This window comes from Lethenteron reissneri, chromosome 21, assembly GCF_015708825.2.
Source record: "Lethenteron reissneri isolate LAM-NWPU_2019-01 chromosome 21, ASM1570882v1, whole genome shotgun sequence".
Lineage (NCBI taxonomy): Eukaryota > Metazoa > Chordata > Hyperoartia > Petromyzontiformes > Petromyzontidae > Lethenteron > Lethenteron reissneri.
In genome coordinates, this window is record NC_083799.1 from 6,151,752 (window position 1) to 6,179,662 (window position 27,911).

The following is a 27,911-nucleotide window of genomic DNA, read 5'->3' on the forward strand; positions in this document are numbered from 1 at the left end:
CTTCCATGATCAGACGGTCAGGAAACATAACGGCACATCAAAGGATGCTTCAAATTATTTTCCAAAACCTTTATTTGTAGCACTTTCCAACTACAGTACTGGATAGTGGGTAGCGTTGAAATCAAGGGGCATGATAACTCTCCTCGGGATGATCCAACACGAATGAAACTTTAGCGTAAAATTGCGTTCCTGTTTAGAACTTTGTTCGCTTCCTTTAGAAATCCGTGCAAAACGATCAAAGGGTCCCCTCCCCTCACCAAAAACTATGAGACAGCCAGCGCTAAAAGGAGTCTCCCCGGATGCCAAGGTGCACGCACTGGGTACGGCCACGAACTCGCAACATCACAGATCATGCGCTTTGCGACGAAACGTGACAATAATGAACAGGGGCGCAACTCCGTATTTCAACGGGGGTATGTAACATACGACTGTGCCCCCCCCTCCTTACTCCCGACTAATTTGACTCAAACAGTTAAGGATGTTTTTAACCCGTATGCAATAATATGTAGGCTATAACTAAATGTTATTTTAGTTCCACCGTGTATTGGGTTTAAAAGGAAGACAGTCTCACTGTGACAATATTAATACAAACATTTAAAGGTACAATACAATTAAGTAATCGTGAGTCTTGCTTTCATGCCGGCCCATTGGTCTAGCATTTCCTCAAAGGGGGTGGATCGCACAACTTTATGCTCAATTGATATGAAAGCCAGATGCGTTAATCGGGCGTGGTCCATGGTAGACCGCAGGTGGTTTAATGAATACATTTTTAAACAATCTTCATATTTTGTACTTGTGTATTGACGTCTGGCACACATATTTTATTCAGTTACTAAGAGACTTTATTCTAACACAACACAATTCCGAGGCCCAGACTTCGGTTCATGATGCGCGAACTTCGTCTTCTTTCCAAGCGTGCCATCCCCTTGTGCTATCCCCTCTTTTATATCCTCCGAGCCCCTTTTCTGGAATCGTCGTCCTCCTTCTCCAACGGTCGTCAACCGTCTTCCCTAGCCAAACCTCAGGATTAAATACGTTGGCTTTCACGACCAATATCATCCATAATATAGGGTTTTTTTTATTCGACCGCATACATATAAGTGTATCGTTAAACCCGCCACCAACCAACACAGCCAATTAGAAAGGTTAATTATGTAAACATGCCAATTCGTTACCTGTGCAGCACACCGGTGTGTTGGAGAGAAAATACACTAGATTTACAATTTTTGTACAATTACAGTAATTACAACTGGCACCATCAGGCAGTAGCCAGATTTGTGGAGAAATCCTGCTGTGGGCTTGCATAATGGGGATGCGTAATGTACGTTGTTTACCATATAAATAACCCAACCGGTAATGGATAACCATTGTAATTTGTATGCATTCATTAATCCCACGGCCCACTTTGTGCAAGAAGAGGCTCACAAGTGACGTCATCATATCTACCCCTCTACTTAAGGAAATAAACAGGAGGATTTCTCCACAAATCTATTGTAGATTTGCTCTCCAACACAGTGTGCTGTACTAGTGTAATGTAATAGCGCTGACTGTTGTCCAGCTAAGGCAACTGTGGTGGACCAACAGTACACATGCCGGTCAGCATATACACGGGTGTGTCGGCAGGGCAGAGGAACTGGGGACAAGGATCCCGGGCCGGGGACTGCGCATGTGGTGGGTGCCATTTTGCCCATGGAGGGCCTGGCATGGCCGGCGGGCGCCATTTTCGGAGAGCACGAAACAGTGCTGGAGGGGCGCTGGAGTCGACGGCGCTGCAAGGGGCCATTTTGGGCCTACTGCGCGCCACCCACACCAGATTTTTCCAGCGGAAGCGAGGGGAAGCCGAGACGCCCTTCACTTTCCGGGGAGGCACTGCTGGTGCTGGGATGGAAGGCATACCCCCAAATGGGCAAGATGGCGCTTCACTTCTTGGCGGCAGAAAGGCTGTTGGCGCTGGCGTGAGAATCGGGAATCGCCCTGTTCTTTGCCGAAGACGCAGGGATCACGTCCTTGAAGGTGGCCCAAGAAATCCAGGGCCATGAGGTCAACCAGCATTGGCCCAAAGTGAAGGCTTGACCATGGTGGGAGGAGGATATGATGGCTGTGGTGTGTGGCCAGGGGACACATGGGAGAAGGTCCCCGTGGGTGGGTTGGAAACCGGGGCAGCCCCCTCTGTCCTGGGGTCCCACAGCCGAATGTTTCAGGTGTGGTCGGCTGGGCCACATCGCTATAAAGTGCCTGGGGTGTCAGCGGGGCGCCGGCAGTACCACCGATGCCCTCCGACCTGCCGGCAACGTCTTCCCAAGCTTCACCGGATCAGAGTCTCTGATGCTTTCCGAGACTGCCATGTGCGAAGTGTCAGGGGCTGGATCCGAGTGGGGCTACTGGGGAATTCAGGGAGGGGCCGCGCCCGTTAGGCCATTGTTTTTTTTCCGTTCCCGTTCCTCAGAATCCCCAAGAATGCAAGACCCTGCCAAGGCGGCGGTGACCGGTGTCAAGGCCCGGCTCACATGAGCTACGTCTGGTAAAGGTGGACTCTCCCTTGCAAGGTGGAATTTGGGGGGGGGTTGTGTATGTTGTTGGGTTGCGTTGTTAGTTCGCCGTGGGAAGGGGGGCGTCGCGGTTGTGCAGTCCCTGACGGGGTTCTTGCCCACGCCGCAGTTGCGCTGCGTGTTGTCGGTTTGCGGGGGGGGGGGGGGGGGGGGGGGCGCTGCAGTTTTCCCTTGTGTTGGCGGTCCGCGGGGGGCGCCGGGGTTGCGCTGGGTGGTGATGGTTCGCGGGCGGTGCCGTGGTTGTGTTGTATGGTCGCGGGAAGTGTTGCGACCAGTGTTTTTTTGTTGGTTTGGTTTATGGTAAAACTTTTGTGTCGATGGTGTTCCTCGGGATTAGGGGTTGCTCTTCCTGTCTACCCGCTTGCGGTTGCTAGATGTCAGCCAGGATGTCTGGTTTTTTTAACGGGGGGAGGGGGGGGTGGCGGGGTGATGTAGTGTAATAGCACCGTTTGTTGTCCAGCAACTGCGGTGGACGAACAGTACGCACGCCGGTGAGCATATACACGGGTGTGTCGGCAGAGCGGAGGAACTGGGGAAAGGGTCCTGGAAGACCCCATCTGGAAGCCCCTGGAACCTGCTAGTGGGTTCGAGAAGGGAGGTGCGGCCAGGGCAGAGCCAGGCCACGCTGGGTAGCATAAAAGCAGCCGAGAGCAGGAGCTCATGGCTGCCGGTTCTGGGAGTGGACTCGTCTCGTCGTTGCTGTCGTCTTCGCCGTCTTCGCTAGATATTGCGTGGCCGCATAGTTGTTGGCTGTCTCAGTCGGTGCCATCGGTGTTACATATCAGGGTTGTGTTAAGGCTAGGCTAAACGACTAGGGAGAGTGCGAGGGCGAATCTGTGAAGGCAGTAATAAAGAGTGGTGGCGGGTTTAACGACACATTTATATATTTACGCGATCTAACCCCCCAAAAAACCTCTATTATGGTGCTAACCATTTCCCGCCTTTTACGTTTGAATCTCTCCTCCAACAATTTGAATCTTCTATCCTAAGCAATCGTCTGTGAGGCCTTTCTGCACCAATCAGAGACCTTGATTGTCTTCATAACTGTCTGTTCGCACGTATGCTATGTCAGGTAAGTGATCTGTTGCCTTGGTCATTACACTTCTTTATCTGTTCCTTTAGGGGCCCCCTTGTGGCCGACTGGATCCCTATGCTTTGCATAACACTGCATAATACCCCATAGTTGCGCCCTTGCTCATGAAAATAACTTAAGAACAAACATGTGTTGGAGAGTGTTACACGGAAGCCATGCATATGCATGATATTTCCTCCGTTGCGACACTAGCAGTTTTATTTGAAGAGCATCCTCCACAGGGATATTAACACGAAGCACCATTGAAATTGTCTTGGTTGTAAATACCATTTTGCCTCGCCCTCGGGTATGTGTAAAGACAGTACGGAGCGATAGTGGGACAGTATGGTTCCCTGGGACCATGGTTACTAATGGACGTGCTAATGATGATTGATGAGACAAATGTTGACAGTCGCGTGAGGGGGAGCACGAGATACAATGGCGGGGGAAGTGTAAGTAAGGCGATGATTGACAAGAGCAGATGCGGCGAGGAGGATTCGAGAATAGGGGCGTGGCCAGACCGGGCGAGATTTAAGAGCCGGCGCTAGCCGGAGCTGGTGGCTGTTGGTGTGGGGAATTGTCGTCGTTGTCGTTGCCTTGGAACGGGTCGTCTCCATCGTCTGCGAGTTGTCTTGAGATTAGAAGCTATGTTGTCTCTGAATAGAGTTGTCTAACTACCAAAGTGTATAGAGTCACTCGCGGTTACTCGTTGAGTTGTCAGTGGACTTTATTCATAATAAATATACGGAAGGACCAGACTGTCTCTGGGAGCTGCATTAAATATGTTTAACCAGCAAAGGTAGGAATTGTATCGCTCCATCTCGTGCCCTCAAAGGAGATGGAGCGATACAATCAGATTATGTGCAGGAGTAATTTCGATCGTGGCAGCGCAGGACCCTGGTATGGGATGTCAATGGCGTGGAAAGGTCTTCAACCATCCATGGATAGAGCTTGGCTGATGATTGTGATGATGAATACCGTTTATAAAACACATACCTCACATTTTCTAATTTTTGTCGCGGGATTTACTTTTGCTGTGTAAGCCGGGCACCTTCACCTTTTTCAGGCAGCAGGTTCGGCGAATCTTCTAGTTAAAATCGCCAAGCAGCTGAACATGATTGCATGCACAGCACATGCCTTTCAAGTGCCGGATAATCGCAGCAGTAAATACAAACATCTGCAAATGATCCATTGTCACAGCTTTCTGATTGTTGGAAGAATAACGAACCGACGATATTTTACACTCGATTTGACCATTGCACGTTTTATACAAGTTTCCAACTCCGTAATAATTTATTATTTCACAGGATTTGCTGTTTCCATGAATAAGCACTTTTGGTGTAGCCACGGTAAATCAGACCGCTCGGAGAAGCAGGCGATAGCGCCTCTCCATTCCAGATGAGAATAGACCGCCATCAGCAAACATGTTGAAAGTTCCATTAAACAGTCCCTCCAGAAAAACGCGGAGTTTTTTGGTGATTGTTGCGGGCAAAAATCGTTGATTATGCGGCACGTTTTCTTTAAAAATGCGATGGAATATGCGGGATATTTATGCAATTTTATGCGATTAAATTGCGGGAACTTGCAAAAATTGCGGGAACTTGCAAAAACTGCGGTTTGATGAAAAAGAGAAAAAAAAGTGATTCCCCCAACACCCTATTCACTAGGCTACTACTTTAATGTAAAGAGTCATTTCTTATTACTTCCTATGATAAGCAAGCATACTACATCACAGAAAGTGCTGGGAATATTTAAGTTCTCATCTTGTTTTATTTCAGACCTTAACAAACAGATGGCTCAAACTTACAAAACATTGAGTCGAACAAGTTCTGTAGCTTTACTAAATAAATATGCTACAACTTCTGTAAAAATGAATAAATAAAATATTAAAAAATAAAATGTGTGCTTCCTGTTTTACAGAGGTAGCTATACAAAACAGACATCTGTTAAAATAAGTGTTTTCAGTGCACAGTAACGTAAGCAATACAGTAACAGTACAGTCTTACAGTAATGTAAATTTACATACTACTAACAAAAAAGTGCAATCTTTCAACTGTAAAGTTGCATAAACTCCTGAATAAAACTAACTACGTAGCCTCTAACACTTCATAACGTTCCCATGGCAACAGGGGAAATGGCTGCGCTTGTGTGAAGTAAACGCAACATTTTTCAACTTTCTGCTAAGATATATGTGACTTTTTGCAACGAAAATGCGGGGATTATGAAATCACGCAAGCCCGCATATTTTGCACGCGGAAATCTGCAATTTATGCGGCGAAAGTGCGGCGTATTTGAAAAAACGCGCCCCCCGCATAAATATGTGGACTTTGGCTGATTTTGCGTGGAATCTTGCGATCGCATAATCGCGTTTTTCTGGAGGGACTGATTAAATACTATGAATTGCACGTTCTTATACACTACAGCGTGTATGGAACGGTTGGGCAGTGGTTCGTGTACCGTGCTATGAATCCGGTGACCTGAATTTGATGTGATCCTATTAGCTGGGGGGGGGGGGGGGGGGGGGGGAGCTACCATCTAGCAGTGGATTTATAAATGGCCTGGACATGCACGTGGTCATTATTATAATGCATCAAGAACAGCGAAGACCATCCACAAGACAACCACTGTTGACTTGCCCAAAAGTGGTAGTTATTTTAAGTGATCCTGGATGGGTGATGGGCTGAGTAAAACCAAAATAAGGATTTTATCTCGCAGCCTTGCTGCATTGCCCTTGACGACAGAGTTAAATTTGTGTATGACCATTGCTAAAACTGTCATTCGTTTTGCTGGAGAAAAATAATTGTATTTAAATATGAGAAGAATATAATTATCTTACTGAAAATCACAGTATGCTGTCAAATCTCCACGGATGTTTGTCATTTTTATATCCAGCGATGTGTTTGTAGAACGATACTGCGTTACATCAAATCACTTCCATTTATTTATTATATGAAATGTATGCATAAATGAAAGCTATATTAAGTACGGTATCTTCCGTACAACTCTTTGTCAATCCACTGCTGGATGAATTCCTCCCCACGGGGGTTGGTGAAGAGAAGGCAGGGCCAGGTCTGACTCAGCACTCATTAATTGTATATCGATGTTTTACATTACTATTACAATTGGTGGAGACCTACTGCCGGGTACGGAGAGGGGAGGTGCCTAAGGGAGGAGGGTCAGGGGAGGGGCCTAAGGAAGGGGGGAGTCAGGAGAGGGGCCTGAGGGGGGGGTCAGGGGAGGGGCCTAAGAATATAAGGAGGTGGTCAGGGGAGGGGCCTAAAGGAAGGGGGGTCTAAGGGAAGGGGGGGGGGGTGCACGACAGACAAATATGCACGACAGACAAAGAAATCGTGTTGGGCAATGTGGAACCTGTTGTTCCTACCTGTATAAAAGATAACTTGACTTGAGGTAGCCAGGCAGCCAGCCAGGTAGCCAGCCCCCTTAACTATCGGCCCTTCCCCTTTGCTTAGGACCCTCCCCACCCTCAAGCCTAGGCCTCCACAAGGTAAGGTAAAAGTTAAACGGTAAAAAAAAACAAGACAAAATTTACCCTACCTTTTACCTTACCACAATACAATCGCTCTACCCTACCTTTTACCCTTTAGCAGGTAAGGTAAAAAGGTAAATGGTAAAAAGCAACGAGCCTACCTTTACCCTACCTTTTACCCTTACCCCATACAAATTACCCGATTACAGGGTAATTACTGGGGTACTACACATGAACAAGGTTTATAACGGTAAATGCTGGGTAGAGCGCTTTATACATTTAGAATACTCTCGATTCCAATTTTACACGCTTTCTTTGAACCCACTCTGTCTGTTGTCATTGTTGCTGTCATTGTCGTATCCTCAAATCTTGCAACTCAATTTTAACCCACTTCCCAATATGGTATAGACTGCAAACTTGGTATACTTATGTCATACTTATGACAACGCTATATTGTATCATAAAAAGTATCTGTTTTTAAACATAATTTTTAATATGTTATGTTTCGGCTTGGGTCTAATTGTCCACGGTCAACTGACGTTGGCTGTAATTGGCCACGGTCCCCTTACATTATGGCAAGCTTCGGGGCCACTTCCTGGAGTCGTGGAGTTCTGCCATTACTAGTACATTTAATAAAAGAGTGTTTAATTTTTTTTATATTACTTATTAAATGGAGGCCACGGACTGCGCCATGGAGCTTTTAGCGATACATAAGGTACCGTATTTACCTGGTAATACTTCGCGCACATTTACCCTACCAGGTAATTCTTCCAAGCTACCTTTACCCTACCCTTTACCTTACCCCTTGGCATGTCGACAGCTTTACCCTTTACCTTTACCCGGTAAAAAGGGTAAATTACCTTACCTTGCCGAGGCCTACTCAAGCTCCTCCGCTGACACCCCTCCCTTAGGCCCCTCCCCTGACCACCTCATATTCTTAGGCCCCTCCCCTGACCCCCCTCCCCCCCCCTCAGGCCCCTCTCCTGACTCCCCCCTTCCTTAGGCCCCTCCCCTGACCCTCCTCCCTTAGGCACCTCCCCTCTCCGTATCCGGCAGTAGGTCTCCACCAATCAAAGAGCTGTGTGTATTGATATATTTATTTATGCACGACAGACAGACAAATAATCCCTGGTGGGCAGTGTGGAACAATGTTCCTACCTGTAAAAGGACGCACCGTTACAAACCCAATCAAAGCTCTGAACAGACACTGCCATCTCCACTGCCATCTCCCTTGCCACTGTGCAGTCCAAGCCTACAACATCTGGTATTCCCAGACACATTCTCCAACCCAAGTATGTACTAACCAGGCTTAACTCTAATTTACGGTAATGTTGATGGGCTACAATAATCATTGACCTACATTTGAACTCGCACTCTTCTGATTTGTGAGATTAGCATTGTCCCATAACAACACCACTTGGTTAATCGTATACAGCATTTCACTTCTATGCCGATAATGCAATATTAAGGAACACAAGGGTTGCATGTTGCTGTTCGCAATCTGTGCCATGTTTAGGATGCTTAGTCTGCTCTTTCCTGAAAAAACATTGTTAAAAAAAAAGTGCCAGTGCAGTAGCTTTGGAGTGTGCAGGCGGTGCTACTGCACCACAGAGCCCGTGGACTGGAGGGGCCCAGGTGCTGGGCTATGAAGAGCGGCGGGCTAAATTGGACAGTGGGGGGTCCTGACGGTGGTGGTGGGGGGGCCCAGATATCCATTCCTTTCATTCGGGCCCATACCACGATTCGCCACTGCAAAGTGCATATACAGGAATCCCTCCCCAACCGCGAAAATGCCTAATGTGGGATTTTCCAGGAACATAAACCTGTGGTTGGTGAGGGATTGCTGTAGTTGCTTAAACTGCTGTAAGCGATTTGTAATTCCTGGGTTGATTCCTCCTGGATTCTGAAAAAGGTTTTATCGACACTGCCTGCTCTTTCACGCGAAGACGAATATCCTCTGCATAGCCTCATAAGCCGCCAGGGCAAGTGAGCACCTATTAAGGCTGGAATAGTAAACGAGGGGATATTATGGCCACTATTAACTGCCGTTCGCTGTTGTCTCTACAGTGCTGATGTTACACAATGCATAATTAAATATAGTAAGGCCGAGTCGACCTAAAAGGAGTGAGACCCAGAACCAGTTCAAATATCACCTGCCAAGGATGTTAGCCATGACCAGGAATTTAACTCGTCTCGTTCGTACTGCAGTGAACCAACTACTGCACCACCGCACCCCATAACGGCATACAAAGACTCTCGTTATAGCCGTATCGGACTATTAGGACACGTGCTTTTAGCGAGCACCTATGATAAAGGACAATGTGACACGTATTCCTTTCAATCTGAGTTGACCTAAGGGAGACCCAGAACCAGTTCAGATATTCGTCAATGACGTTGGCCATGAGGGCAGATTGAATTCGGGTCACCGGGTTTGGACCGCAGTGTTGCTTACCAATAGGCCACTACTCCCCACACACTCATGCTCACATACTGTCCCTCACTATGAAAATCTAAGAGCAACAAGCTGTGGCATGGCCAACCCGCGCTGGATAATAGAAGCTGCATTCGAGAGTTACATGGAAGGCGCTCTAGCTTTCCCTAGGACTCCCGAGCTCACTGAAGTAAACCAGTGAAGTGTGGCACTGGATTGGATGTTGCGCTCACAAGTCACAAAGAGCGTCAAAGCTGCCGTCTATTCGTCGCTCAGCTCAAAACACACCTCTGGAATTTCTTCTGAAAATGAGCGCTCGTATTTTAATTGCCACCTCCCTCTGCTGTGAGGACAAAGATGCCCAGCATTTATTGCCACTTTGAAAGTAAAATGGCCCATTTGCACAAAAGTGAGTACCGCCTATTCAGGGCAAACATTCATTACGGAGTCTGTAGTTATATTAGAGCGGAGAATATCACGACATACCGCTTTATTCGACACTGCAGATTAATTACGAAGCCAGACCAACAATACCGAGAACAAAACAATGATAAATTTACCGAAATAAATTACCACTTGTTGAATACAGTCCTTTGTCAGTCCATCGCTGGATGAATCATTGCATCCATTGGTGAAAGGCAAGATGTCCACAAATCACGCGATAATCACCGCAACACATAGGAGTCGAACAAAACACGTCGCTGCATGTTGGACACCGCACAACGGACAGGCCTCACGACGTGATCACGTAACGATGCGATGAGCTGATTTCACAAAAAGCTCGCATCAATGATCAAGTCGAGCAGGCGTGGGCGCGGGGCAAAGTGGGAATGGGGGGGGGGGGGATTGATTCTTGGTGAATAGCACAACGCACGGTATATGGGAGGGAGAGCAATCGATTGGCCGCTGAAGGAATTCCTGGTTCACATCACCAAATGCTCATGGATGTTGGACATCGACCCAGGGAATTCCCTCCCCCTGGAGGGGTAATGCCATCATCACACAGTGCAGTGGGGCCAGCTGCATCACCCGCTTACAATGCACCAGTGCGCAAAATGCAGTTCTACAACTTGTATCTGGATAATGCACGCTGCGTTGTTAATCCAAGCCAAGATGTCACGTGACAAACCCTACAATTGAGAACTGTGCTATACCATCCACCCGGCTACATGCCTGTGTTATCAAAACTTATCTGGCTTTCAATCAGACACCACTGGAAGCTGGAACGTGATTGCAGTGGCTATAATTTAGATAACTCTGTTTCATGTGTTGTGGGTGCGATTATAGTTCAGCTCTGGAATGTTTGGGTGTCCCACTCAATCCCCACTCCCCAGTTGTATCCTGATTGCATAATCGGCATAATGCCATGATAGGATGAATACATTCGGGATTTCTGCAGACCAGTGCAACTCTTTATGTTAGATAACAGCTCCAGGAAGCAAATATCAGAGCTATTTCAGATACCACAGAACTACCTCTGATACACAGCTATTTGATTTCAGCGGCTCTAACTCAAGAATCACTCCACTTTGTGAAACAAAAACACAGGACATGATAAAGCAGGAGGGTCTTCAGTGGTACGCACGTTGTCAGGAAAGTCATTTCAGCAGAAAGATGCCGATACATTTACAAATACGCATTTGGTATTGCACACATGTGGCTGAATAGCATGCTGGCTTAGAAGACAGGATCACAATAAACATCATCATTATCATCGTCAGCCACGAACTAGCCGCTGCTCGGTGAAGGTTACTCCACGCGATGCCCGGATGCCACGTGCTGATCGGAAGATGACATCAAAAACTACTGCTGAAGTCACTTCCATAGATTCCTATATTCACACTTGGTTGCAAACCGTTAATGCACTATTAGGCGCATGTCAATCGACACAAATGTGTCAGATTTTAGAGCTGAAACAAGCCTGATTACAGTTGTGGATTTGTGTGTAGTCATATTGACCGGTTGAGACCATCAACTCACTACACCTGATAATCTGCTTTGATCAATTTAAACCCAGATCATCAGCGGTGCTTGCTCAGTGCCATGACCCTTGAGGCACCCGGACACCTCCCCTGGAAACATTCATATTTTGAGAGTCATGCGAAAACATCGCATTATCTCAGTATACAGCACATGTAGAGATGGTTAAAACATCGCACCATCTCAGTATACAGCACATGTAGAGATGGTTAAAACATCGCATCATCTCAGTATACAGCACATGGAGAGATGGTTAAGACAGCTCCCACTGGAAAAAAAATTACGAATGAACAAAAAAAATGACTAGCCACTTTAAATAAGCACGTATATGTAAATTCAAGGTGCGCTGTATTTGTACAACATGACATTCAGATTCATTCTACAGTGAGTCTCGGTGAGCAGTTAACATGATATTTCATATTTCCATTCTCACACGCTATATCCCCACCCTACTGTGTGTGGAGCGGCTCACGTCAAACTTACAAGGGGTTTTCGGGGTCAGGGTTAGCGCACGTTGTACCATTTCACGTGAAAATCATTCAATTTATCGCAGTTTAAATAAACTGAAAAGAGGCACTGTAAGAAGTGACAGTTCGCCAACCAATTTTACGTGACCTTTGCGGTTATTGACGTGTGCTCCTGACATATCGCATCACCATGTCACGTTACAAATTACAGCCACGTTCAAGCGAAACGGCTAAAAAAATCCCCCCCACGCATCTACACGGCACTTGTTCCTCACGCTTTAATGTGCGAGGGAATTATGTTCGGTCAGGGAGTACGTTGCCTCGAACGTACGCCGTTATACAAAGCCAGAAAAAGGACTAGTGACAACGAAAACGCAGCGCCTTTTCATGCGCCGCGCGCACCACGGAGCGCGCTCATGTTCGCGCTGTACGCATTGTGCCTCTTTATCTGCATGGCCCACAGTCTGCCTAAGATACGGGGAGCAGGGGGGGGGGGGGGTGAATCAAGCGTAAACATGCGGCGATTACGGTCATACAAAAACACGCACACATAAAGCCGGTTTGTATTGATCTTTTGAAAAGTAATTTTCGGTTGTTTTAGATTGTTATCGCTGTAAGCATAATTTTTGGTAATTGTCGTAAGGCACGCATTATAAAAATGTGTAACGTAGGCTGGCTTTAAGATATTTCCTAAATTGTTTCGAAGTAAAGATATTCACTCTATGAATTCAGATGTTGGTTCGTGCATATTTCACACCAGTCGAATCGTTACATTGCGAGGCCAAAAAAATGGTGACGGCATAGGGAGGCATTCATCCAACAGTGTATAGATCATGGCTTATGATGATAATATTTAGAGGTAATGAAAAAAAGTAGAGATCAATTTCCACTATATGTTCTATATACATTCCTGAGCCAGTAGTGTAAACGCCACATTGTTATGGCTGGGATGAGCCTATTCATAGGGCAACTAATGAGGACTTCTCCAACAGGATGAAGGCTCGAGTCGACTCCCAACTGAGATTTGAATTGGGAACCTCTGCGGCATTTGGTTGGGTGTTTGTAAGCAAACAAAAACAGGTGCAAGAATCTAATGCACCTGTAAAGATGGCGGCTTCCCGCGGTGGAGGCGACAAGATGGCGGCTTCCCGCAGTGGAGGCGACAAGATGGCGGCTTCCCGCGGTGGAGGCGACAAGATGGCGGCTTCTCGCGGTGGAGGCGACAAGATGGCGGCTTCCCGCAGTGGAGGCGACAAGATGGCAGCTTCCCGCAGTAGAGGCGACAAGATGGCGGCTTCCCGCAATGGAGGCGACAAGATGGCGGCTTCCCGCAGTGGAGGCGACAAGATGGCGGCTTCCCGCCGTTCGTCCCCGACCACGCCCAAGATGGCGGCGTCGTGCCGCGTGTCGGAGAGGGCGGGAAGCGTCGCACAGGCCCTAATGGCGGACGGCTCGGCCCCACCTCGAAGGCTCCCCGCTTGGGCGATCCGACATCATCGCTGGCGCCACCAGGGTGAGTAATTGCAGCAAAACGGCCCGCAGCGAATCAAGCTGGACTGCGACGTGTCACCAGCCGTCCTCGACGCCCGTCGACATAGGCGGCCCGGCCGCCCCAACGACATCCTGTACTCCTGGCTAGTCGCTCGTCGCCGCTTCGCCCATGCCTTCCATGGTTGGGACTGCTACCGCCGGAGGAAGATCCTCTTCGTCTACTGAAGATGGTGCCGGTATATTATTTTTCTTGAGGTGCTTAGACATCATGTTCCACTTCTGACCCCAATGTAATAAACGACTCTGTTAGGCTTTCTTGGTCTCCGTTGTGTCGTTTATTTAGGTTCTTCGTACCGCACCCCGCTGGTCCTCGGCCCGACCCGTGCCCCATCTGTGCACGCTCCGTGTGGGCCGCACTCGCTGGTGGCCGCTCCGCTCTCTCTCCGTGTGCCCCGCACACTCCGCTAGTCACTTACTAGCCACGTGTGCCCCGCACACTCGGCTAGCCCTCACACCCCTCTAGCCCCGTCGACCCCATGTCACGTGGCAGATGGCGCCGCTGCTCCCGTTCTGCCCAGCGTGGCTTCCTCCTATTCTCGCTCCGTTCCCACTCCCGATCTCCTTCCGGCTCTCCCCCTATATCCTTCTCATCATGTGACCCAGACTTCTCCTTCAGTCCTGCCCCCGTCTCCGCCCCCCGTTCACCTCGTCTCCCATTGGAGCTGAAATGAGCAGTGGCTCCTTCCACACGCTCCATCGACCAGGCTCCGCCCCCCAATGCTCCGGCCCGCGTGATTGGCACGGAGGCCAACAACCACCCCGTTTGTGCTCGCATTCCACACCCATTAGAAGCCAGATGACCTTAAGGCACAATGCAGGGAGGGCTGAAGGGTCTCACGCACGCAAGAACGGTGCTGCACAAAGACTGGGTTGTGGTGCCACACGGTTCAAATTTAACCTCCTGCCTCCCGACAGCCCTGAATGACCTGAGAGGTTGCGATGGCATCAGGGCCACAAAGACACGCATGGACACACACACACATCCTCCGCATAGCCTGTAACAGATTTGGGGCAATTGCTGTTAGCGAGCACCAATGAAGGCCAGCACGAGGTGGTGGGTGGCCAGCACCATGCCCAGCCTCTTTTGTCTTCCCAGTGACGTTTACACGTCGCAGTGGGTACTCATTTGAGGCCGAGTCGACCTAGGCGACGCCCATGATGGGTTCAAATTATCGTCACTGGTGTTGGCCTTGAGCAGGAATCGAACTCTGGTCGTTGGGTTCGTAGTGCTGTTAACGAATACCTATTAAGGTGGGGATCGTGCACGAGGACATGTTGTGGCCAGGACCATCTCTCTCGTACCGATGTTTACACACACCGTGTGACATACTCAATTAAGGCTGAGTCGACCTAGGAGAGGCCCAGGACTGGTTCAGATATTACTCGCCACCGACGTTGGCTGTGGCTCATAGAAGAACCGAGGTCGCTGGGTTCATTATGAAGTGCACTAATCACTGAACAACCACTCCCCAAACATTATTTGTGACATCTCGGGATGTCACTCTGTGTTTGCCGGCCCTAGACAGGCACAGCGTGCGATGTATTGATATTGCGGGCACCACTGGGATGTGAGTGCAGTACCGGCCCTGGAGGGGCTCGGTGAGCGCTGATCGATAGCGCTGGAAAGCACCACGCTCGGCGTGCAGTGCCGGCCTCTACAGGATAGGGTGTGGGAGTGCCAGCCATGGAGATGGGGTTACTATAGGCCGTGGCACTCTGGTTGACCCCAGAGGACACGTGACCTGTTAAGTCTACACAGGGGCCCCAAGTGGGGGCTAGGGGTGGTCACGTGTCAGGGTCAAGATTCTGTTCCAGAATTCTGGAAGGTGGTCGTGGCTCAAGGGCGGAGCCAGCCACACCACAGAAGATACAAGCCGGGTCCCCCAGAGGGACCGGCGCTGTTGTTCATCCTGAAGAAACCTTCGTCTACGTTCTACGTCCTACAGAGTCTCCAACACATTGACCGGGACCCAAGCTGTGGTCCGGTCCATTGTTGCTAGTTACTGTGTAATTAGTGTAGTTAGCCTGGTGGTCACCACCATAGGCTGTTATTCTGTAAAGGGGCAGTTACCCCGTGTGTTGGTGTTAATAAATGTGTTGCCTCCAAAGAGTACGTCTGCGACTCAGTTGAACTCACTACAACTGGGGTCAGAAGGGGCCAAACGTTACTTAGTTATGTTTGCACGAAGCAGACCACATACCGGGACGTTAGACGACGAGGACGATTAACTCATCCCTCAAACAGCCCCGCGTATGGCGACCCCGGAGAAGGAAAGTGAGGCGCCATTGGCGGAGCAGCGCGTCGACCGTCCACGTTACAGCTCACTGCCATCGGGGAGGGAGCACCATACAGCACACTCGCAGAATTTCTCCAAGCCATGGCGTCCATCGTCGTGGAGCTCCACCAAGAGGAGCCAGCGGTGGAGGAGAGAGCAACAGAGCCGCGCGGGATGGAACATTCCGCCGCCATTTCCCGCCAACATGGAACTTCCGTGGCGCAACACGTGCACGCGGCTGCCATTTTTAATGGTGGAGCGGAGAGAGGATCCCGCCAAATTTGAGGCTGCGTCAAGTGCACCTGTGGACGTTCCATCTCTCAGGCGACGACTGCCCTTCGTTAAATAATTCACAGCCGCCGGAGGTGACTGGGTGGCCTTCAAGCGGCGGTTTCGGACGAACAGTGACTTGGTAGGGTGGACGGAGGCGGAGGCACTGAGAGCGCTGCCCGCTGCACTTGACGACGATGCCTTGGTGGCTTTTTTCACCAGCCCACCGTCGGAAAGGGCCACGCAACATCAAGCCTTTGACCAAATGGCGGCGATTTATGATCCACCGTCAAATGTGCCCCACAAGTTCACTGCGCGAAGAAGGGGCGAGGCCAAGACGCCTTCCGTAGCACACTTTTGGTGCTAGCAAAGGCTGCCCTCCCAAAGAGGGACCATGACGGAGTCGACTCGTTGGTCCTCGCGAGATTGCTGGCTCTGGCTAAAGACCTCAATGTCTTCCTGCCAGCTGCATCTAGGCGCAACAGCTCTTGCAACGGCATGTGTACCACGCCTCATGAGGCACGTGATACAACTAAAGACGTGGAGCCCGTCCAATCCTGCGCATTGACCCAAGTCGGAGGCTGGTGAGGTGTGATGGGATGAACAACAACGACGGAAGACATCTCCTCGTCCTGGGAGTGGGCTTATTGTGTGCTACAACTGTGGCCTAAATGGGACACGTCTTGTCGGGCTGCCGCATACCGCGATGACGCCTCCCCGGACCACCGCCGTCATTTCACCCGACCGTCCTCCACTATACCTGAATGCGAGTCGCGACACATCACACACTCGGCCCCTGAATTCACCTCACTAATCTCATTCCATCAGTTTTCATTCCCGTTGTGCATCGGTGTGAGAGGGTTCGGACTTTGATCGGGCTAACCGTCTGCTCCGACCAGGTCAGTGGTCGGAGTTGGTCCATAGAGTTGTTGCCACGACCGCAGGTTCATCCGCTGTTATCGGATTGATAGAGGGGTTTGAATAAGAATGCTCGTCAATACTGGTGGCAACTATCATTTCCGAGTTGATTTTTAAGATCTTGCCCTATGTCCCGCTGAGACTCTGTGCTTTGCCGCAAATGGCGGCTCGTTGGGCATCATTGGGAGATAACAGCAGAGGTGTGCATTGCGGATATCAAATTGACGGGACTGAATCTTGTATCGACGTCCATTGCTATTCCTTGCTTGCTCGGGACTAATTTTTTGAATTGTCATTTTCTTCATTATAATTCAACAATTTTATTATCAGCATCACCAAAAAATAAGTTTATTACAGCGCCTATGCCCATTACAAGTGACTTTCTTTTTTTTATTGCGCAAGTCATTTTATGTGCGCAGAAAATTGGCAACCACTGTTTAGCGGTCATTTTAATTTGGTAACCAATTATGAAGCACAAATTTAACAACGCGACAAAATAGAGATGCCCCACTAAAATAATAAAAAAAAAATAGAGAAAACAACATTTTATTTCAAAGCATCTACACGTATTTTACCAATCTTAACATATTTATATATTAGAACATACTATGATTAATTTTGTCAATATTCAATCACCCACTGACAAAGAAAGCAAGAGGGTCATTAGAAATCAGTGAGGTATCTGTAAATGGATCACTTCGCAAAACCGACAATTGTGCTAGAGAATGTCCCGCATAACGAAATATAATAGAACTACTTCGGAGATCCTTGTAGGTGATCCTCTCATGCACATTCGGACTAGATTGTATCCAACAATTAAGCGAGGCAATAATCTTAATATAGTAGTTTTATTGTAAAGTAATTTGGTGACAAGACTGAAATCATTAACTTGCGGCACTTGAGAAACCTGGTCTAAGAGCTGGCAACTAAAACCAAAATTGTATCCCAGAATCTCATCGGTACCGACTCGGGTGCGCCGACCCGGATCCACCTGGCCACCTTAAATAATACATGTTAATAAGATGCGAAGTGAAATTCAATATCCAAATCTCGCATACAAAACACGGACCCATGCATTCACGCTGCAAGCATCACATTCTGTTACAGAGGCAGCACGACGAAAAACGTTTACATTTTTCCTGAGCATGCACGGTTCCTTTTTCACGCATGCACCCACCCCTACAATTGCACACAACGCCCCTTGCCGTGGCAAAACGTAACACGGCTCGCCTAAAGGAGCTTATCCAAGGCTCTCGAGAGTTGCTCGCTTCCTCCCACAATCCCAGAGACCACCCCACCCGGCGGTTGTCTCTGCACAGGAAACTGCTTGAATACTGCGACAGGCTCTAAATCTGTTACGTACACGTTTTCTGAGCGCGCCGTGAGGGTGAGATGGTATCTCCCTCGCCTGGTATGCAGGTGTAATGGGTTCCGGAGACACTTGTAGAGATAACTTCTTTATTACGATACCACACTCCAACAGTCCTGATAGTCTGTTACAGCATAGGGACGCAGCCTAGGGACGCAGCCTAGGGACGCAGCCTCGGGACGCAGCCTCCTCCTAGCGTGCCTGAAACTGGTTACGCTCTCGGGTCCTCCGGCTACAATTACCCTAGGGGAGGCTACCTGACCTGACCCAGCCAAGGTGCGGGTCGAGACTCTGGCTTCCTCGGAATTCGCGCTTACAAGGACGTAGAGCCGGGAGTGCCAGAGTCCCACCACTAGCCCGCACAGCATCCCGGCCCTTACAAGGTCAAGCGGGGTGAAGGGGTCCAGGGTCCTAAGCTGGCTGGTCTTGGGTCTTGAGCTGCGACTGGTCCTGATCGGCTGGAGAGGTCCCCTTTTATGCCCCTTTGCCCATCGAAGGGAGGCGTTGCGTGGGATCATAGATTCCCCGCAGCCCCCCCTGGTGATACGGGGCACCCTTGCAGATGGACCTCGTCTACCACTGCTGGTAAGCGTGGCCCATCTACGGCACTACACAGGCAAGATAGATCCCGACCCCTGTATGTTTGGAGTTTGCATGTTCTCCCCGTGGTTGCATGGATTTGTCCCAGCTCCTCCGTTTCCCCCCCTTCGCATTTGATAAGCCACTTCTTTAAGCTATCATTTTTGATAGCCAGGTCGTTTCTTTAAAAAATGCTATATAGTTCACTGGGCCTTGCCTGGTTAAATAAAAATGGTTTATTTTAACTTTCAAATTTGTCGCCCGTCCTGTGGGCTCACCATAAATTAAAGTCGTTCACTATTGGTGTTGGATTCTGCCAAGGGTGCGTCTTGTCTCCACTCCTGTTTGTGATTTTCATGGACAGGATATCAAGGCGCAGCCGAGGTATGGAGAGTATCCAGTAGCAGGCCATGGAGGTGACGTCGCTGCTTTTTGTAAATGACGTTGTCCTCTTTGCCTCGTCAGTCTGATCTCCAGTGTGCACTTGAACGGATTGATGCGGAGTGTGTAGCGGCTGGGATGAGGATCACCTACAAATCTGAGGTCATGGTTTACTCCTGGGAGACGGTGGATTGTTCTCTCCAGATGAGGGGGGAACAGCTGCCCTTAGGGGTCTTTTTCGCGAGTGATGGTAAGTGGAGCGGGAGGTGCGGCGTCTGCAGTGTAGCGGGCACTGTACCGTTTCGTGGTAGTGAAGCGAGAGCCGAGTTTTCGAACAAAGCTCTCGGTTTACAGGTCGATTCTACATTCCTACCCTCACCTATGGTCCATGAGCCTTGGGTAATGGCCGAAAGGATGAGATCGTAGGTACAGGGTTGCCGGGCTCGATTTCCGTGATCGAGCGAGGAGCTTAGTAATCTGGGAGAGCCTCGGAGTTGAGAGGAGCGAGATGAGGTGGTTCGGGTACCTGGTAAGGATACCCCCCGGTAGACTCCCACTGGAACTCTACCTGGCATGTCCCACTGGGCGAAGACCCTGGGGCCGGCCCAGGATGCGCTGGTGGGACTATGTCGCTCGGCTGGCCTGGGAATGCCTGAGAATTCCCCAGGAAGAGCTAGAGTCTGTCGCCAGGGAAAGGGAGGTCTGGACCGCCATACTCAATATGCTGCCGCCATGACCTTCACCAGGACAAGCGGACTGAGAAACAAACGAATGAATGCACGATTTGTCGTCTGCGTGGAGGGGGGGGTACTCATGTAAAGTAAGGTCCGCCATGTGGACGTGAAGTGGTTAGGATGACCGAAGTACGTGGGTTTAGGGGGCAGGGTGCTTGCGCCGTGGCTGACAATTACTCGAATCATATGAGCTCATCAGGCAACGACAAAGTGGCAGGTCTCGTCACGACGGAGGCTGATGCAACCCACATGAGCGAGACCACCCAGTCATTATACATCTCCCTGGCGGATGACAAAACATGCAGCGATACGTTACCATTATGAAATTATTATTAAATTACATGTGATTTAGATGCTGTTTGAACAGCCAAATGCCATTCCTTCCTAGTGATTTTTAAAAATTCTGGATTGTATGCTATCAATTATGGTAATGGTTGGCAGCACACTGGACTTGTAATCCAGGTTGCCAGTTTGATCTCCGAGTGTGGCAGTTGACACGATGGAGCACGTTTCTTCACCCCCCCACCCAGCAGTCTAAATTGGTCCACCGCAGTTCGTCGATCGTGGTGAGTTAAAGTGTGGGTACTCGCACATTTTCCATAACGTTTGGCCAACGTGGTACAATAGATCAGATTACCATCCACATCCTCCTCAATGTTTAAAGGTCATGACATCCTTGGACAAATTTAGGACAGTTGTCACCAAGAATATCATTGGCAGGCATTTACTAAGAGGAACCAATGCAATTTGGTATGCTAATTAAAACGAGTGACCGCTATGGTAATCCAATGAAAAAAATACTTTGTTAAAATGTGTGTTTGATGGAAAACGGGTGGTCTACAGAACACACAATCTCGGACAGGCATGTGACCTCTGCGTTGTGATTGGAATTTTCCATCCAGTTGCTCTCTAGTGGAGTAGCAATCAAATTGTCCGAATTTGGATAACATAAGTGGGTTATTTTTCCAGATATAAAACGGTGCAGCAAATAATTGCCAGTGGCGATTGCCGGCGACCATTGTCCAAAATTAAAATTGCCGTAGAGTTTTATGGTCCGAAGTATCGAGTTTGCGTGGAGGGCACATAATTGCATCAATGACATTCACAGGGTGTACCAGGCCTGCTGTCGCAGACAAATTTAGACACCACAGATCCCACCCGTGTGTTCGGGTCAGCGCTAAAATTACCAAAAACTGTAAAACACTCCAACCCGTAAAGTAACATTTGTTCAGAGTTCAAAAATATCTGGGGAATAAAAAATAAATACGCAAAATTCACGGAGACCGTTGTAAATAGGGGCAATACTTTTAAGGGCAATTGATTATTTAATTGAATTAATATGGCTCGAACAATTTACGTGTTATTCATTGGTACCACCACAGGAATTACAGGGTCTAAATGTGGCTCGGGCAGCAGGTAACGTAGGACCGGATTGGCAGTGTCATCGCGACACGGATAACTATATGTTCAACGGTTAATTGAATAAAAGTTATTCTTACACTCATGATACCATGCATCAAATCGTACACATATGAATTAATTGTTTAAACTGCTAATATATCTCGACAATACTGTCACAAAGATACAGAACAAACAAGACAGGACGTGCCAAAGAGTACAATCAGGATGGAACAAGCAAGAGACATTACAAATATAATTTAAAAGAGTTCAACTATCACAAAAAAATTCCATTATTATAATAAAAATATGCAATTCTTATAATAATTGAATTTCTTTTTTATATTAATTGAATTTTTTTTGTATAATTATCAAAGGGAATTGTGGCCCCAAATCATGACAACCATTGAAATGCTGGAGTGGTGGTGGGGGGGGGGGGGGTAAATTGCTGCATACCTATTCATAAACTTTTGAAATTTCTCATTCATCTTCCAGAGTGGTGAGGCAGTGGTTAAGAAATGTTGTCTACACGTTAAAAGTTGCGCACCCCAACACTCTGTCCATGTGTCAATAAAGTTACACTAATATGGTCACGGCCACACACACACACACATCTACCAGATTATCAGACGCACCCCAACTTTTTCTTTAATATACAGGAGGAAAACTGCGTGTTATAATCGGTGCAATATCGCACACGCCGCTCGCAACATTGCGGATTGTATGCAATATGGCCCAATTGCCGGATCTTAAAATAGTGCCACTCAATATTTGTTAAAGCTCTCCACGAATTTATCGTCCACTCTTAACGAAATACATTCGGGAATTTAAAATTTAAACAATGTAGTGTTTTTACAGGTAGATTTTTAACAAGATGGACTCGGCCACCCTATATTGGTTCTTGTTTACGCAATAAATCAGTCGAGCAACGTGTTCAAGATTTTGAAGAATTTCTGGGAAATAATTTCACGTATTGTATTGAGTCGGGCTGGATAACCGACACAGATTAATCCCAATGAGAAAGCTGGAAGCACCGCTTAAAAAAATGTAAAACGAAATGTCTCGATGAATGTGAAGCCCCCCCCCCCCCACGCTCTCTCGCTGTCTCTATCAATGGGATATTCAGCCGCTACAGTATGTGTGTGGTGTGTGCGTGTGGACTACAATGGGAAAGCGCATGCTACATTGCAAAGTCGCGTTAAATGCAACAACACGATCTTGATCACAACTTTAAGGTTACCCACAGTGTATCAAGCCACATTATGGCAGTCACGTAGAAATAAAATTACGGCTCTCTGACCCTCGCATTAAAGTGGCAGCAACGCTGGTGGGTGGAGATCCCAGGATGTTTTTCACAAGTATCTCGATCCGCTAATTTTTTTTTTTTGGGGGGGGGGGGGGGGGGAAGTGGGAACACGGCCGAACGCGACGATTCAACTTTACATGCGGCGCAGTGTGACGCGTCTCAGCAGCGCTGATGAGGCTGCTTCAACAAGGGCCGGCGCGTTTTCCAAGGGAAATCTACGGGGAATAGAGCTCACAGGTTCTACACGGGCGCACACACACGCAAGCGGATAAGAGCCCCTGCTCTCGCTATCATGCACACACAAATCAGTTCAGTTCATTTATTAGGTATAGCCCTGTGAGCCATGCGGCTCTTGAATCGGGTGCAACCGCAACAAACAAGAACATGAAAATACAGAGATAACCCGTGGAGCATTTTAACGGATTGTTCGCGCAAGTCATGTGAGCGAGTCGTAGCACCCTGAAGTACGGTACTCTACAAGAAGGGGGGGTGGGTGGCTAACACCACCCCAGGCCGCCTTTGTCTCCCCAATGTTGACTTTTACACACCGTACCGGGTACTCATTTCGAGGCTGAGTGGGACTTAGGGGAGGCCGAAGACCGATTCAGATAATCGTCTCGGATCGCCAGGTTCGAAGCGCAGTGCGCTAACGGCTACACTACCGCTCCCCACACGCACACAAGAGTACACGAGCCCGTGCACACTCTCACAAGCACTCGCACGTGAGCCCGCCGTGCTTTGCTGCAGAGGCTCGTTTGCAACGGCGCTGTGCAAAATGCAAATAGCCGCATAACAAAGTAGAGGATATAAGCGGGGGAAACAAACTAATAATTTGCATTGACCGTACACTACTCGTGACCTTGCTTTGTGCGGGCAGGCTTTATTCATGTTTTATTTGCAAATAGAGCGCAAACCAAAATGTTCATACTTCATCTCTCCCTCTCTCCTGTTTAAATGACAGCTGGCATTTCATGGCACACCGATTAATCAGCATCAGGCAAGTAAACCTTCCACGAATTGGCACGCCTTCACATTAAACGCTTAAAAACACACGCACAAAGCCAATATGGTAATGAGGTTCGTGAAATTGTACAGTAAGCCTGTATTGTGGGAAATTGTTGTTGCTTGAGATGGTATTGTTTGAAGTGCCGCTGTCGTAATAAGGATTAAATAACGCATTTGCGTAGGTTAAATCACACGCGAGATGTGATTTGCGACTAAAGGCATTCTGTTGACCGACGAACGACGGATGATTCACGGTGGTGTTGTTTGCAAAAACATATTCAGATGCATGGGTTTAATATTTTAAAAAAAATGCAAATTCAAAATTAATTTGCTCCGGGTGCTCGATGTGAAAGGTGCATCTCTGGTGATTGCAAAAACGCAATGATACCAATGACTCTCTAATGCGAGCTGATGCAGAAAACCTCACCTCAGTCTCATAACTCGTATTCATAAAACGCCTAGCAAGCCGTGGTAGTAAAAGTATTAACCAGGTTTAGCTTCTGAGACTTGACAAACTTTGGCCCTTTCAGGGCGATTGATTGTAGGCAGCGTCGAATCGCCTTCTCTTATGTTCCCATGTTTATCAAGGACTCAAGGCTCTAAATACACACAAACAGCAGCTCACAATCGAGATAGGTGTACAATATATCAGCTACATTCAGCCCACTATTGACGTAGTGTGGATGTCTGTAAAGCGTTTTCAACCGAATGGACTCTCTCAAATAACATCACTGTGATGTGAAACAGAAGCTCAACAACTACAAAATAATATTTGCATATGTAAATAACTAAATACAAAATACAGTTTGCATATCAGGTTTACGAGGATACTTTAAATTGCGAGCGAATTCGAGGGATTATTCATCGTAGATTTTCCATGCCAGCCACATCAGGTGGAATGAGATGAGATCATTAAAGACTAAACTTTCTACTATGTTTACTTTAATTGGCTCCACTTGGAATATGTAGTGTGACGAACCTGTGTAGGTGTGTAGGAACACCCTACACAGAGAACACGCTGCTCCACAGCTATCGGAACACCTGTTCGATTCCCGAGCATGCGCCTCGGTTATGACATTGTCGTTCATCTCCGTTGAGCACCATAACCCAGTGAAGGAAATTCCACATCTCCATGGCGGAGGCGGGGGGAGCGAGAAGTCTCTCCAGGAGACGATCGCTGTTGAATCCCCACAAGGCGATGCCTTTTTTATTGAGTTGGGATAGATAATAGACCGAGTTGAATCTCAATGAGGAATTTAACTCACTATAACTTGGCGGGGCTACAGGGAATAACGCAAGGACCACATGGCTTCAAGCGTAAACATCGCACCCTGCAACTCTAAAACTAATACCATACAGTATGTATGAAACTGACGTCAATATCTTCTCAAAATACACATTACTAATGAATGAGCTCGGCATGAAAACATTTTCAAATACGTTATTCATTCTAATTTAGCCGTATTGTTTGCAACTTTGCACCCACAGGTCTGTCATAAAACATTACTTTCAGCGGGATCTCACCTATGCGCATGTATGTGTCTGGTACATACCATTTGATTCAAGTATATTACAAATTCACCATCACCACCACGATTCACCACATTTTCCGTTCTCGTGATAACTATTAGACTTAAAAATATAATTGTCAGTAACTTTGACATACCAATGAACCGTACAGAAAATCTGAAATGATGCAATTTACGGACACGATTTGATGCTTTAATCACGATAATTTTTTACGCCCATGAATCGTAACTTGATGATCTCAACAGAAAACTGAATGCACGCGTTGCCACGCCAAACGTTCGCATGGCCTGGGTTAAGCAACGATCCCCATCGAAGATAGCAGCAGCATCTGGTGCCACGCAGGCGGTCGCCGTCCTTGGTGCTGAATGAAGCACGAATCCACGGCTATAGCTTGCTCACTTGCCAAGCCCAGGGCAATTAGGTTGAATATCCATACAGTGAAAGGGACTTATACCACCCCGCATGTGTTAATATATGTAGTACTACACACATATATACGCACAAATGGATGCAGTCTTCGTTTTTAAACCCGACCTTGAAAATAAGGGTTCCGTAAGCACTGCCCTAAGATGCTGAACACACTTAAACTCCCTAATTACACGGGCATTAAACTTTATTAAAAAGCAATGTGTAATTTAAGCCGCCATTCATTCCTGATTACTACCATCAGAAAAGGAAATTAATTGCAATTATGCATAACAATCGGCTCATGTAGCAGCCGATTTTTTTCTCTCTTTGTTGTGAATGAAGGTTTATCTTTTCCCGCCTGTTTCAGGAGATTATTGTGTAATCTGACACAAAACGAAATTGCATTTCTGCACATAGGTTGCGGGTCCGTCGCAAGCTGCGCAATATCGAGTTACTATTATTAACTCGGCGCATGCTGAAAAGGGCAGCACAGCATAGGCGTTGTTGTTGATTGCTCATCTCAGCGCCACCCACGTAGTTCTGGCACGGCGGGTAATACTCGATTTCACACACACAATATTTCACATTTTGCCTTGTGCACTCTAAGCGCGAGTGCTATTACCCACATTGCTGCTGTCCACATTCCATAACATGTATTCATTTAGGGCGAATCTACCCCCGGGAACAGGTTCAGATAACACTGCTACTGTTGTTGGGCATGACCAGGAATCGAATCCAGGTGGCGGGAATCGTAACACAGTGATCAACCTAAGGTGACACGCACACAATACAAAGATCTCCAACATAATATAGCCATATATACTGCTGTGGAAAATGTTGTTAGTGATCAACTGTTAACATCAGCAGGGCTCACGAGCGGAGTGGTGCGGCCAACAGGACGCCAGGTATCTTTGGTTTCTCCAAGTGCATCACGTCGCAACAGGTCATCATTTAAGGCCGATGCGATTTCGGAGCACACCAAAACAGGCTTAGTTACCAGTACCACCGCTATATTGTGCATCAATCCTAGGTGGCCGGGAGTTGTATCGCAGTACTCCAACCACTGTGACGGACGCACAATAGCGCACGCTGTGACACATACTGGCACACACATACACACACGCATGCCCACACGCACGCGACCGTCTCCGGCGTGGCCCGGCAGAGAGGTCGGGGGGGGGGGGGGGCACGTTGCACAAGACTGTCGCGAAAACAAAACTTACGTGTCCCATCAAAGCGGGTGGCGATGGTATCCAGAAAGGTGTTCTGCGGAGCGAGCAGTCCCTTCATCACAGGCATTTTGCTCCGCTGTTACGGCTGCGTCCATCAAATAGTGGGGACTCGGTGTAGAGAGGTCCGGGGGCTGCGCTCACGGATCCACGCCGCATGGCTCTGTTTTGCTCGGGGCCACCGCACGGCCGTCGCTCCTACGGGCACGCGCGCGGGGCCCGCGGGTCGCGCGCGCGGACTCCGCTGCGGACAGACATTGGGGCGCGCGGGCGGGTGGGCGCTTGCGTGCGTGCGTGCGCGCGCGAGCGAGCGGCCAAAACGCTTCTGCAGCTGGAGTGGAATAGACCGCCCGTGTGCAACTTCGCGGAACGCGCCCACTTGCAGGAGATGATATGGACAGTAAATAACGTTCCCGTGGACTGTGTTCTCCGGTCGGCACTGTGTTATCTTTGTTGCTATTGTTGCTTTGTCGATGGTGGTAAGTGCGGTCTCGCGTCTAGCCGTGGTGCGTGCGTGAGCTGGGTTGGTCTGCTTTTCGGCCAGCTGCTGTACTTGTAGTAGTGGACGTGTCGTGAGCGCGCGGCGTTTTCGCTCCCTCCCTTTCACCCGTTCTTGATCGCCTGCTCCTCCTTTATCTCTTACCCTCGCCTCCCCACACCATTGGTGGTCGGACGGGTGGTATGGTTTCAAGCTCATAGGAAGGGGGAGGGGGGAATGATTGGATGGGTGGAAGCAGAGGGGTATGGAGATGTGATCACCTCCACCTGCACATTCTCTACTCCCCCCACTGTCCCGGATTTACGCGATGCTCTTCAATTTGTCGGCAGTGATGCGAGGGTGAAAATGAGCGTAGGGACCCCCACCCCCCGGAATAGATGTAGAGAGAGAGAGAAGGCTCTAGCGATATGGCATTTCCATCATCGTAACGCGAATCCCCGTCGATAATCTATTCCCCCAGCGAAGATTCTGC

At 48.3% G+C, this 27,911-nt stretch overlaps 1 protein-coding gene across 1 annotated transcript in view; it reads right to left on the minus strand.

Annotated features, from left to right (window-relative positions):
• The window catches only part of LOC133345129 (potassium voltage-gated channel subfamily H member 8-like), a 147,210-nt gene extending 119,704 nt beyond the window's left edge, over window positions 1-27,506 (minus strand). Inside the window, 1 exon segment of the mRNA XM_061555625.1 lies at window positions 26,935-27,506. Within this exon segment, the coding sequence (XP_061411609.1) occupies window positions 26,935-27,010 (76 nt within the window). The 5' untranslated portion in view covers window positions 27,011-27,506.
• Between the last annotated feature and the right edge of the window lie 405 nt (window positions 27,507-27,911).